Source organism: Ambystoma mexicanum, chromosome 1q (genome assembly GCF_040938575.1).
Source record: "Ambystoma mexicanum isolate Mex_15411 chromosome 1q, UKY_AmexF1_1, whole genome shotgun sequence".
Classification (NCBI taxonomy): domain Eukaryota; kingdom Metazoa; phylum Chordata; class Amphibia; order Caudata; family Ambystomatidae; genus Ambystoma; species Ambystoma mexicanum.
This window is the reverse complement of record NC_090922.1, coordinates 597,449,252-597,462,989: the sequence shown is the minus strand read 5'-3', so window position 1 is coordinate 597,462,989 and position 13,738 is coordinate 597,449,252. Positions and strand designations below refer to the sequence as shown.

The 13,738-nt window shown below is 50.2% G+C and overlaps 1 protein-coding gene across 4 annotated transcripts in view; it reads right to left on the bottom strand.

The window, feature by feature from the left end:
* TNN (tenascin N) overlaps positions 1–13,738 on the bottom strand; it is a 235,065-nt gene that overhangs the window by 32,107 nt on the left and 189,220 nt on the right. For all 4 annotated transcript variants that reach the window (XM_069641134.1, XM_069641135.1, XM_069641132.1 and 1 more), the window contains exons 8-9: positions 12,668–12,798; positions 8,979–9,108 (exon numbers count right to left, since the gene is read on the bottom strand). In XM_069641134.1, the coding sequence (XP_069497235.1) occupies positions 8,979–9,108; positions 12,668–12,798 (261 nt within the window). The remainder of the gene's footprint in view (positions 1–8,978; positions 9,109–12,667; positions 12,799–13,738) is intronic.

The following is a 13,738-nucleotide window of genomic DNA, read 5'->3' as shown; positions in this document are numbered from 1 at the left end:
GTTCTTTGCTCTGTGTTTAAAGTCATTCCACCGCTTGTAGCAATCATCAGCTGTGCGCCTCACAAATCCAAGGGCACTAAGGTGGTCCGCGATGGTCTGCCAGTGGGCCCCACGTTGAGCAGTCGTAGTCTTACAGCCTGCAGTCACCAACATTTCGGGGCTATGTGCCGGCACATAGGCCACAAGTGCATCAAGTTCGGCGTCATTGAAGCTATGCTTCCTTGAGGTGCCGGAGTGTGTAGCCGTGTCTGGAGTCTCAGCCTGTAGTGCAAGAGCACCCTTCTTCTTCTTCTTGTAAGGTGGTGCGGATCCTGAGTGGCTTACGGCGCTCTGGTCAGTAGGGGCAGAAGCGCAGGTGGACTGGGTACTAGAAGCCTGTAAAGGCACAATGACCATAGGTCTTGGTGCAGGCATTGGCTGCAGGGTGATGTCGGCAGGGCCAACGTCGGTGTGATGGATATGGACCGACACTGTCCTCGCTGGGAGACTCAGATCTGGGGTGGATTGAACTGCAGCTGCCCCTGCAGTCTCCCCAACCTGGGTACTTGGGGCAGCAGATGACATTGCTGCCCCAGATCCACATGGCCTGGTGACAGCAACTTTCACCGCCACACGTGGATTAGACTTACTGACCTGGAAGTCAGCCTGGGAGTCGTCCTGTGCCGGTTCAGGTGACAAAATGGGCCGGACCAACAAGGGCTGAGCTGGGATGGTGTCAGCTACGTTTCCCACAACCATTGGGGGGGGCATAGGTGTCCCCGATTGGTCCTCCACACACGGGGCTCTAGGAGCACCCTGCAAATCCTGGCCACGTCCCCTACCGCACCCACCACGCCCACCTTTTGGAGGTCGGCCACCTTTGCCTCCCTTACTGCTTGGTCGCCTCCCAACCATGGCACTGATGTTGTTGTGCATATGGGAGTTGCAGTAAACAATTGTCCTGGGCAATTGGGGTGAAAGGGGTAGGGTACTAGATGGAATTCGTACCTAGTGCTCTAGCAAGGCTGTATGTGACCCCTGGGGGAAGATGACGGGTCACGCAACACACAGGCACCCCGAAAACAAAAGTACACGTGCACACAACCCCTGCTAGACCACGTGCATGGAAAAATGAACCCGCACTACGCTGTGGCACCCAGAAACACAAAAATAAGCATACGCATGTTACACGCAGCCTACAATGACCTCTGAAGGGGTACGCAACACACGGGGGCAACCACAGTTGATAATACGTTTGCTACTCACCATCTGCCTTGAAAAAGAAAGTGAAAAAGATGCACGTGTGCCCGTTGGCAACACCCCCGCCAAAAGAAGAAAAGAACGCAGTCTGAGGAAACAGGGAGTATGAACTGGAAATGTTGTGAAGTAATCGCGTGTGAACCGACAAGAAGTACAAGAAACACCCGCTCGCTCTCCACAAAAAGCACGTACAAGAAAATAGCGTGATACTCGTACATTTTAAGCCAGCCTACACGTGCAACATCACTTACGCGCTTACGCGCTAAGGCCCTTTTGTACAATAGCACAGTGACGTGCAGTTTTCTCACGTGCTGATTCACAATGCACCCATGTTGTTGGGAATGCCCGCACGCGTAACGTCACTTACGCGCTTACGCGCTAAGGGCCTTTCCTCGGATTTCACGCTGACGTGCACTTTTTTCATGTGCCAAAACACTCCGTATCAAGCTGGCCACGCGAAAACACACGGAAGACTACGCTCCTGCCCAAAAGGCCATTTTCCTGCTCCCAAGAGCCCCGAGCATGCTCCCACCAGCCATCTGCTGCTGTCTGCCTGCTGCCCACATGCCCTGCTATTTGGTGCCTGCACGTCAGCCATCTGCAGGGGTCCAGTTGCTGTGTCCATCCCTGCTGGAACAGAAGACTCCCGACTGGGATACCATCGCTCCACAGCCCAACCCCAGGACCCAGGTGCCCACCCACGTCTGCCTCGGGGGTCGCCATGTCGGGGTAAACACCATCTGAGACCACTGGCGACCCCCAGCCAGAGAGGCAGAGGGCCACCAGCTTCAGTGAGAAGGAAGTTGGTGTCCTGGTTGAGCATGTCCTGGGGCATTATGATGCCCTCTTTGGAACATCACGCGCAAGTGGTTGCCATCCCCGTGGAGGGGGTGGCAACCCGCAAAATCAAGCACACCTGGAAGCGCTGGGAGGACTTCAGGTCCAGGACTCTCTACATGGCCCGACGCCTCGCGAAGGCAGAGGATGCAGAGGGGTGCCGGGTCAGCATGAGCAACATCCAGATGAGGGTCCTGGAATGCGTAGGCCCAGCGCTCCATGCCCAGATCCTTCAGACGCAGACCGGTCTGGAGTTGAGCAGTAAGTGGCCAAGCATTGCTGTGTGAGACAGGGCATGTTGCAGTGTGCTGGTAGTCTGATACTTGCCTGTATGTGTGACATAGGCCATGTATGGATGTTTGTGTGCAGGGACATCATGGTCATGCATGTGAGACCAGTAATGTGTGAACCACATGGATGGTGCCTGTGTTCCAATACAACATGGGGAGATGTGTGCGGAATGCACACATGAATGCATGCCAGTCTCTGTTCTTGGACATGGAGGGGGGGTGAGGGATGGGTGCTGCTCTCATGTACAAGTATGGTGCACATGTGTGTGTGTCTGAGAAGTGTGTGTGTGACTTTGAAACGCCATAGATGCATGACACATGTCCGTGATGATGTGTAGATTCACTCATGCAGTGCGGTCACTATTGTATCCACTGTGTCTATCCACTGTGTCTGTGGTGTACAAGCCATGATGCATGACCTTCCGGTGATGTGTGCGCATGGGATCAGTGTGAGCCATGATGCATGTGAGTTTGAAAGCACCATTTTGGTTAAAAGAGGCCCTTGTACATGGATGCTGATGTTGATTGCAGGCGCTGTGCCTGTTTCTGCATGTGTGTTGCGTGTATTCACCCATTTATTGTGGAGGGACAGGATGGAAGTGCCATTTGACAGAGCCACTCATGTGTTATTGCTTCCTGTCTAGGGGAATATTGTACTGTACCCTGATACTTGTGTTCTATGTCTTCCTCTACGCAGCGTCAAGTTAAGAAGAGGGCGGAGACGGCGCTGTGGAGCCAAGCGGTGGGGATGCTTCCACCGTGTGGCGACGCAAAGCCCAGCCCCCCTCCCAGGAATTGCCATCATCATGCACCACCATGCACCAGCAGAGATGCCCCGTCTCAGGCCCGTCCGCAGGTAGGGGGGAGTGCCACATCATCTGCCTCTCCACTACCTGCAGACAAGGGGTCCCATGACCGTATGGGCTCCGTCCTGGTTGGTGTCGCGTTGCGCACGCGTGACATTCGTGATGATGTGCGTGCTTCCTGGGTGGAGCACGCACACCATCACGAACAGCAGCGTCGCAACGTGGCACTGTTGGGAGGGGCCCTGGTCGGTGGGTTCCTACATGTGTCGCGCTCTCTGGCAGACCTCTCCTCCTCTGTGGAGACTATGCGCCAGTCGTTCTCCCTGCCGTCTTCCGGCCCAGATTCCACCAGGGCCCCCTGTGGACCTGGCCTGACCAACACAGCCAGCTTGGTGGAGATCCCATCCCTGCCACAGTCGGGAGTCGGCGGTCCAGCAGGGGTGGACACCACAACAACTGGAGACCAGCTGATGGAGGATGTGCAGGTATCATCGGATAGGGCACATGGAGAGCAGCAGCAGCAGCAGGCACTAGGTGGGAGCAATGATGGCTCGGGGCCATCGACATCAGAGGGGCAAGCATCGGACAGAGGGCAGGAGGACCCTGGAATGGATGTGTCTTCCGTGTGGCTGCAGTTCGGCCAGCGTATAGATGCAGAGCTGCGGCGGGCAGAAGAGGCACGGCTCAGGGCGGAGAACTCCATGCAGAGGGCACTGAGGCGGGCTGAGTGCCTCGAGGCTATTCGCAGGGAGTTGGAATCCAACATGGCATCATCCCTGCGAACCCTCGGGCCATGGAAGAGGACCGCCTCCAGGACATTGAGCAGGAGTTCGATGATGCCCTGGCCCGGGAAATCAGAAAGTGAGCCGTCGGACTAGCCCGCCACCATTGTATATAATTTTTAGTTTTAGGTTTCATTTTTGTTTTCCTTTATTTTGGGGTGTTCGGACTTTGACCCACACATTTGTATATAGTTTTTTTATTAGGTAGTTTTTTCAATAGGTTTCTGTTCTTTCATTGGGCTCATGGACCCTTGACAATTGATTGTACATAGTTTGACAATGGATTTATTTGAACTTTTTCTTTGGATTTCACCATGGATTAATGGATTTTATTTTTTATGTTTCCTTTGGATTTGCTTTGGTGGAGGAAGAGTTTGGACTATTTTTCTTTTGGATTTCTTTGGATTGGTTATTCATTTCATGTACTCATCTTTTGTACATGCTTTTCATTTCATGTTTGCAATTTTTTTATGCTTTCATTTCATTGCTTTATTTTTGTCCATAATAAATTATGATATTTTACTTACATGTGTGTAATTTGCTCTTTGAGTTCATGCATGTGAAAATGTGGGTTTACACAATCAATGCCAACCAGTGTGTGTGTGTGACGGACATGTGTTTATGTACATAGTTGACTTTTGGTTTGTGTCTTGAGATAGGCATGTCAGTGTGGGGTGGATTGGGAAATCATTGCATCTCAAGACTGGGGTGGCGTGCTGTGGTATTTTGTTCAAGATGTGGGCCATGATTGTGCATCTTTATGTCATGTAGGGGGGGGGGACATGAGTCAGGGCCTGAGGCACACTGCTGGGTGGGTGGGGGGCTGTGGACATGAGTGGGGGCCTGCTGGCAGCTGCCCCTCACTGCTGGGGGTGGGGGTGCTAGGGGACATGAGTTGGGGCCTGCTGGCAGGTGCCCCTCACTGCTGTGGGGTGGGGGTGCTGGGACATGAGTCGGGGCCTGCTGGCAGGTGCCCGTCAATGCTGGGTGGGTGGGGGTGCTGGAGGACATGAGTCAGGGCCTGAGGCTCACTGCTGGGTGGGTGGGGGTGCTGGGGGACATGAGTCGGGCCTGCTGGCAGGTGCCCGTCAATGCTGGGTGGGTGGGGGTGCTGGGGGACATGAGTCGGGGCCTGCTGGCAGGTGCCCGTCAATGCTGGGTGGTGGGGGTGCCCCACACATGGGGGGGCATGAGTCCGGGGTTGCTGGCAGCTACCCCTCACTGCTGGGGGTTGGGGGTGCTGGGGGACATGAGTCGGGGCCTGCTGGCAGGTGCCCGTCAATGCTGGGTGGGTGGGGGTGCTGGGGAACATGAGTCGGGGCCTGCTGGCAGCTTCCCCTCACTGCTGGGGGGTGAGGGTGCTGGGGGACATGAGTTGGTGATCACTAGTGCAAAGTGACATGTGGGCTGGCTGGGGGGCATGCCCATGGTGGATGGGCAGCGTGCGGGACATGACCAGGGGTGCTGGGCAGTCCCCTGTGGTGTGGGCTTCCTGCATGGGCCGTGGAGGGGGTAAAGGGCACACCTGGGAGGACCCACACTGCCAATTCACGTGTGGGACTCCCTGCGCACCCCACTGGATACAAGTACCCAGCTCTGACAGCGAAATCGCGTGTAATACACGTACCCCACTCGCACAGGGCCAATCGCGTGTTAAACTTCCAGCGTACCCCACGAAATAAACGTACCCCGCTCGCACAGGGCCAATCGCGTGTGAAACTCCCCATGAACCCCAGTAATACACTTACCCTGCTCGCACAGGGCCAATCGCGTGTGAAACATCCTGCGAAGCCACGAAATACACATACCCCGCTCGCACAGGGACAATCGCATGTGAAACTTCCCACGAACAACCAAAATACACGTACCCCGCTTGCACAGGGACAATTGCGTATGATTCTCCCCGCGCTGCGGGGTACGTGTATTCGGAGGGGTGTACGGGGAGTTTTACAGGCGTTTTCGTGGTTGGGGGCCTGTATGCTGGTCCACTGGCCTGTGCGCCATGTACGGGATTTGTGCGCTTTACATGGCACACGGGGAGGGGTTGGGGGCGTAACTGGCGCTGCTGCAGGGTTGCTGCGCCACTCTGCGCCACGGCTGGTAATGGATGTTAAAATCCATGAATACGCTGTGTGCGAAAATGGATTTTGGCGCATGCGGCTGGCACAGACTGTCGCACGTGAACACTGTGCGCCAGACGCGTGCGCTACTTGTGCGCTGAATACTATGAATTACCCCCTTTGTCTTTCAAAGTGTTGTTGTGTTTTTTAACTTGACACACTCAGATGAAAACTAATTATAAGCAGGGTTTTGTGCAGGCACGTCGAGATCATGACTGTCAGGGCTGGTTGGGCTGTTTGTGTTGATATCTGCTGTTGTGTTCTGGGAACAGTTGTACAGCTGTTGTACATCCCAGTACCATAGGCCTTACTGGGACAAGCATTTGTGGCAACTTTGGACCTCATTGCAAGTTTGGCGGTGTAGGTATAAAGTGACGGTAATTCTGTTTCTGCCACTTTTTTTTGACAGTCACAGAATCACTGCTGCATTTACTGCACCTTTAAATTACGAGTTTGGCCTTATGTGGAGGATTTGCCTCCACGTTGATGCCAGAAATCAGCAGATTTACTGCGGTGGAATTACCACTAGTGGTAAATCCGTCACAATCTGCATGGAGTCCTATGAACCCCATATATGGAACTAGCACCGCCATACCGCCACTCAGAATCCTGTGCTAAGTCAATGGACCCGACTGGCGGTAACAGTCAAGGATTTCTTGGCAATAATTTGACATTTTTACCACAAATTGCTACCAAACTCATGATGAGGCCCTCTGTGTCTTCCTAATCATAGTTTCGGAGGGCTTTGATTTGGGTTTCCAGAGTACCTTAACAGCAAAGCGCTGTCGAAGGTCTGGGCTGGTAGGAAATGTTGACTCCCTTTGCTCGCCTGTACTTTTATCTGCTCTTTTGCATGGTCTGTCATTTGTTCCATAGGTGACCCTCAGCTATGGGAAATTGATTGCTCTGGAACTCTGCACAGGGATGTGCCCCACTTGTGCATCCTCTAATGTTATGCTAATGGGTTGTGTCTTGCTAGTCGCTTTACCAGTCTGCAAGCCCCCTCCCCCCTTCCTTTCATCCGCCTGTTTTCAGGAGGCGCTGAGATTGAGCTCTGAGTGGTAGAAGGAACATATGTCTGTAATGCTGCCCCTTGTACTACCGTTGCTTAATCCGCTCAGCAGGTTGCTAGGTCTCTTGGAGACTGGCTGGGGGGCAGAAGGCCCTTTTCAACTGTATCTTATAGGCAGCGGCATGTGCTGCAAGTACAGGAGGGGTAGACATGGACACCAATGTGACTGAGGAGAATTACGGAGCACCCAACCTTCCCGGCTGCCGATCCATCTCGATGAAGCCCTGAGCCATCATTTCCCTCCACCCCGACTGCAGGTGTAACGTTGTGGGGCAAGCGTCTGATCAAAGAAGACAGGAAAATATCTGCACACTTGAGCTTCCCATTGCACCTGCAGTAAAAGGTACTATAACCAACGCGGGTTACGGCCAATGCTCCTTCAGCTCTAGTGATGTAAGGTGAGGAGGAAAGAGGGTGGCCAGTTCGACAGCTATCATATTGATATTCCTGTATCCAGGTTGGAAGGAAGAAAAGCTATTGAAAGGTCGAGTAAAAAGATCAGCCATCTTTTATATCTTACAAAAAAATCAATTTCAAGAAGTGGAGATCATTTGTCTATTCCAGCACATTGTCCCCTAACCCCTTGTAATACCAAAACTCAACACTGCTGCTGTGGCAAGAACGAATTCTCTGCCGCCATCTTGTCTCCTTCAAGAAGGGTTCTGTCTCTGAGTGGCCCCCTGCTCTATGGGCCCCCAATTGACTGATTGCAGCCCACTACCAATATGGCTCATGACTGGTAGCACGTGCGTTATGTGGGCTTCTTCTAAGCTGGTGCTCAGTTAATGCTATGGGTTGTGCGAGTCCTTGCACCCGCTTAGTTACTAAAGGGTTCTTAAGTGCTGTTACTTCTTATATATGAAGAGGTCCATGCATGATGTTACTCTATGCATAATAGGGGTTAATGCATATATGTACCTCCACCATTAAGGCAGTACTCCATCCACATAATGTGTGTTGTGTACATTGATACTCTACCCACCCATGGTATGCGGGTTATGCCTGGCATTGCACATACCACGCAGAGGAGCTCATGCGTTCTAGTAATTTGTCCATTCTTTGGGCTTTGTGTGTTGGATATCCACTCATGCGCTGGGGTTCATGCACATTTGTGTACCACCCATGTTATCTGCTTGATTAGCATGGCTACCTCACCCGTGATCCTTGCATGAACCCATATGTAGTGTGAGACAGAGAATTGGTTGGTAAAGCTTAGGGAGATTCGAGGAAGTCCAAAGTTGCTCCTTCCCCTTTAAGCTCTCCTATGCGCCAGTGTACACAATTCTTACTCAAATTTCAAGCAAAGGTTTTATGAAAACCCCATGTCCACCATTTCTTAGTGAAGTTGAATGCTCAGGCTGTGCTCTGCAGAAGGTAGACTGGCGGGCTCAGGCTGACGCATTGCACAGACATGCAATCTCAATACGTGAATGTTTTTGCAAATTTATATATAAATGTAGCCTGTTAGTCACTGGCAAATATTACACAATTACCCTCTGAGAAAACTGCATAATGAAAGACATTGCTATATAAAATGTGAAACCATTCTTAAAGCACTACCAAACATAGGACTAGAATAGAAGGCTTGGAAATATTTGACTCCTGAATTCTCCTCAAGCAATAGAAGTTTCAAACTGTCTTTCCTCAAACTCTCTAGACAATGATACGTTTCTAACTAACCTCTAGCCAAGCTGGACTAAGAATTCTTGTGGTCACCCAGGTTCATTTGTGGGGCTTCCTATAGTGGGCTGGCATGATATCATACCATGGAGGACTGAGTTCTCATTTTACGGGATAAGGGCCTACACAGCAGCCATGATGGGTGGCCTTACCTGTTGTGAAGGTCGTGGTCGCCTTCCTGCTCCGTTGATCTTTCTTGAAGGCCACCAAGTAGATGGTGTACTTGACTCCCCGTTCTAGGCCTTCCAACAAAAACTGTCGAACCAGACCAAGCTTCACCTCCTGCCAGAAACAAGTGCAAAGCGTTAGAAAGATGTGGGCCCTGAGCTAGGGGATACCCTGTACGTACACTCGTAGCTGCGGAATGAGACGCGTGTGTTGTGTCTTGTATTCCTTCCAACACCTACTCACTCTGACATCACAGCTGGGGCCTAACACACACACAGGGAAGAGAAGGAATACAAGACAGTACACACCTCCCTTTCTACCAACATATTCAGAGCTCAGACTCACACAGGGATAAGGGGCAGGATACCACTGTATGGCATACACCTTATGGGGCAATACAGGTCCTGAGCTAGAGGACCTCCTGCACACACATAGCGGCAGAAGGAAACACATGGCCTACACAGTCTCAGCGCCACTGGTCCTCTCTAATAGCATATTGTGATGGGTAGGGTTTGCTCTGAAACATCTGGTTTAGTATGCTAATCATATGTAACTTTTTCCAGACAACATAATGTTTTGGTTAGCATTTTCATTTTTTGATCATTTGTATTGACCCTTTTATTAGCAGGGTGCAATTTTACCAATGGGGCACTTGCTCGAACCATAGTGAAAAGCCACCCGGGCTAATGTGAAGTGCCGCACAGTTATCCACACTGGCAGAGCAATGGGCATGAGGGCATGGGACGTGACACCATGTTATGTTCTCTTCCCTGCTTAGTTTAACAGTGATCAAAGACACAAAAACCATTTAATGTGCCACCGTAAAGAGCTAACCATTAGCCATTAACTTGCACTGAACAGAATGAAACAAGAAGACCGGGGTCTATGCTAGCCAGATAAAGTGCGGTATGTTTTTGCTGGAGACACACAGATGCAGCAAATATACGTTATCAATTTGATATTTGTTAGGCTACTGTATCTCTTGCATCATGTGTACAAGACTGTGAACAAAGCAAAAGAAGGGAAGCTTGTATGTACACAATGGTGTGTTCTCTTAGATTTTTCTTTTCTTTTCCCAAAGGAATTGAATATTATCACTAAATAATGCTGCTCTGTCTGTTTCTAAGCCCCTCTGTTTGGCTGAAATTGAGTCAAATGGAGATAGAGGCCTTTGCCCAAGACCAGACATGTCTTCAAGTGGGGGTGCCAGGATTAGACTCATCTTTTGGTTTCAGAATTGACTGGTTAGATGTATGGCAGATGAATGTAAAGATGTAAGAAAGGTAGACTAAGAGATAGAACAGGCAGGAGGATAGATAAAGGGCTGGGTGAGCTGAAAGGGTAGATGGGAAACATTGCCAAGTGAATAGGAAGGCTTCAAAGGTAGATAGAAAGGATCCAAGAATAAAGAGGAAGGGCGGGAGAATTGATAGGGATGGTGGAAGGGTAGATAGGAAGGATGGAATGCTGCAATGCAGGTAGTTTGGAAGGATAGATGGGCAAACATGATAGCTCGGAAGGGTGGATGGATAGATGAAAGGATAGATTAGAGAACAGATGGAAGGATCTAAAGAACTGAATGATAAAATAAGGTTCAAGTGGAGAAGGAGTAGAGTTGCATATAGAATAATATATGGATGGGAAGGATGGGAGAATAGATTTGAAAGGTATAAAGGTGTGCAAGATGAAGTAATAGTAAGATAGATAGATAGATAGATAGATAGATAGATAGATAGATAGATAGATAGATAGATAGATAGATAGATAGATAGATAGATAGATAGATAGATAGATAGGATAGATTGATGGGTTAACACATTGGAAAGAGTGTTTAGATTGGAAAGATCAACTGTAATGTAGAAAGGATTGTTGGATGGACTGATTGTTACTAAGGATAGAGAGAAAAGATATGGAGAATGGAAAGAGAGCTAGGGATGGAGGAACAGGTAGAATAGACAAGAAGGATGAAATGATAGCTAGGAAGAATGGCTAGAAAAATAGGAAAGTTAGAAGGATAAAGAGAAAGCATGGACGGTAGTTAAGGAAAATGGTCATGAAGCAAGGATCAATGGAACGGAAGGATGATGGATATATAGACATGAAGAATGAAAAGATATTAAGGAAATCAGGATAGAGAAAAGCATGGAACAAAAGACCTTAAAGGTTAGCAGTCGGGGTGGGGGAGCCAACCAATCAGGTAGCTTGAAACGTGGGATAAATCCTTTGATGTCAGCCCCCGTTCTGAGCAGCTAGATGGCTGCTTTCCCCGCCCTGCCATCTTCCCCCTCTGCCCATGCGCCTCGGGTTTTCAGATCCCTTCTCTCCCCCTGCCCCACATACCTGATCCGGTTGGCGGCGGACCATGGAAATGGAAGAGAGTCTTCCAGCTCGAGGACGGCCATCTTGGGTAAGTATTTTCTTTGAATGAACAGGACGCCACCGCGTCCCATTCATTCAAACAAAATACATTGCTGTTAGCACCCCAGGTTTCCTAATTGAAAACCCGGGGTGCTAATATGGCAATAAGCACCGACTCTGCAAACTTCACCAACTGGCAACGGCACTGAGGCCCAGCGTTGGTGAAGCCCCCAGAACGGGTTCTTATTGCTACAGTCAGGGCAGACAGATGGAAAGAGGGCAGGGATGGGTAGAGAAACCAATGACAGAAAGCAAGGGAAAAGGGCAGATAAAGGCTGAGGGTCGAAGACTAGATGGAGAGTATGGATGGGAATCCTTGACAGACGGGAATGATTGTAGAAAAGATAATTGATCAGGAATTATTTAAGGGAAATAAGGCATGCCAGAGTGGAAGCATGGAAGGGTAGATACATAGAAAAGATGGAAACAGAATGACTTCATCCCTTCTTTCTACAATCCCTCTTCCTCCTTTCTTTCTGTCTGTGCTTGCATCCCTCATTCCTTCCTTTCTCTCATCTTCTGTCTTGCAGCTCCTCTCCTTTTCCTTCCCTCTCTTCTACTTCATTCCTTGTGCTTTCATCTCAGCTTTCTCTTTCCCCTGGTCCCATCTCCTCCTTGTCTCCCCATCTCTCGTCCCCTCTCTTTCCTTTCCTTCCTGGCTCTCATCTCCTTTCTTCGTCCTCTCTTGCTCTTGATCGGTATAAAACGCATAAAAACATCAATGTAAAATTCAACAGATTTTTGATAATGTGTTTCCATCGCGTGCCACAGTAAACGCCACCACCATGTATTTCAGGCTTTTTAAAGCAGTGTTTCGTATTGTTTTAAGCGCCAGGACGGCTGTCAGTTACAATAAAACATGGCACACATCACTCTGTGATCAGAGGTGTATGTCACCTATTTTTGTGGTCGTGTGATGCATTATCAAATGGGTAATGAAAAGTGTATCCTGCTTGCCCCGTGGCTTGTACAGAAACAAGTTAAGTTTGGACCCTGCCAATGTTTGATGTCTGGCTTGTAAGACATGTACAGTCTGCCAGGGGTAAATGGCCATACCAGTTTTTCCCCCTTTTGGTGCTGTTAGATATTCCTGTTTCTGCGCGCTCACACATTGCTGCGCAAAGGGGAAGTAAGGCACAGAAGCATACAATTATGTGTACAAGATCACACAATGCTGTTTAGTTGGGAAGCCGAGATTCGTGGTGTCACAGCCTCTACACCACATTCGTTATCCTACAGTTTTACAGAACTGTACCTTGCTGGTGCCATCCGCCTTCTCATAGGTCAGGATATAGCCATCAATCGTAGCGGCGGGCGGTGCCCAGGTGAGAATGCTGCTCGTCTGCGTCACCTCCGATGCCCGCAAGTTCTTTGGAGGGTCGATTTCTAGGAAACAAACAACGTGAGCTGTTGTTATTTCTGTACGCTCTCAGAGAAATGTACTTCTTTGCAGTGGAGTAACTTTGCTGAAAATGTTGGGGGGGACATGACATCTGAAGAAAAGGTGCCCCAGCCAAATGAATGGGGACAAAATAGTGTGCCATGAAAATTGGAGGGGGACAAACACCCCTGTCCCCCTCTAAACGTACGCCCATGCTTCTTTGTGCCTGGGTTTTTCTAGCCATAGAAAACCCGACTCCATGCTTCTATTGCACAGATGTTACGTTTTTTATAAGAGAGGAGAACGGAGGGTCGTCCATACTGTCCGGCCACGTGCCCACCAGGGTTGCTCAAAGCACTGCCTTGCAGGTGCAGACCCTGGGCCACTTCTCCGCCTGGCCTGATTTCCTGAAAATGTGATAAATGACAATACTGTTTTCAATCTATAGATGTCACTGTCACCCAGTGCTTCAAGTGGAATTATAAATCGAGAGCCCCCCCCCCTTGTCTAAGGGAGAGGATGGGGGCTGGTAAAAGAAGTGGAGGTGGGCCGCACTGGCATTACTACCTTTGATCAGTGGCATAACACAAAATGCGGGGGCCCCTCTGCAAGCACGGCTGAGGCCCCCTCCCCCCGCACGGCCAAGCTTCTCAAAGAAGCAAACGGCGTACTCCCTTGGGACTCCCCGCCCTGCGGTGGCTGCGGTTACCCCGGCCGTTAGACCAGTGCCTTTGATGCGCCAAAGGTGTGACACCCGTGTGCCCCCGCTTGCACACAGCAGACAGGCCTTTCATTGAAGGATCCGCGTGGTATGAACGGCTTTAGCCACGGACTCCTTGAATGAAAGGTCTGCCTGCTGCTGATGTCTCTGTACCCTGCAACAGGAGGAGGGCTGGACTACTCTCCTTAAACAAAAGGAAAGCTGGGCAGTCCAGCCCTCCTCCT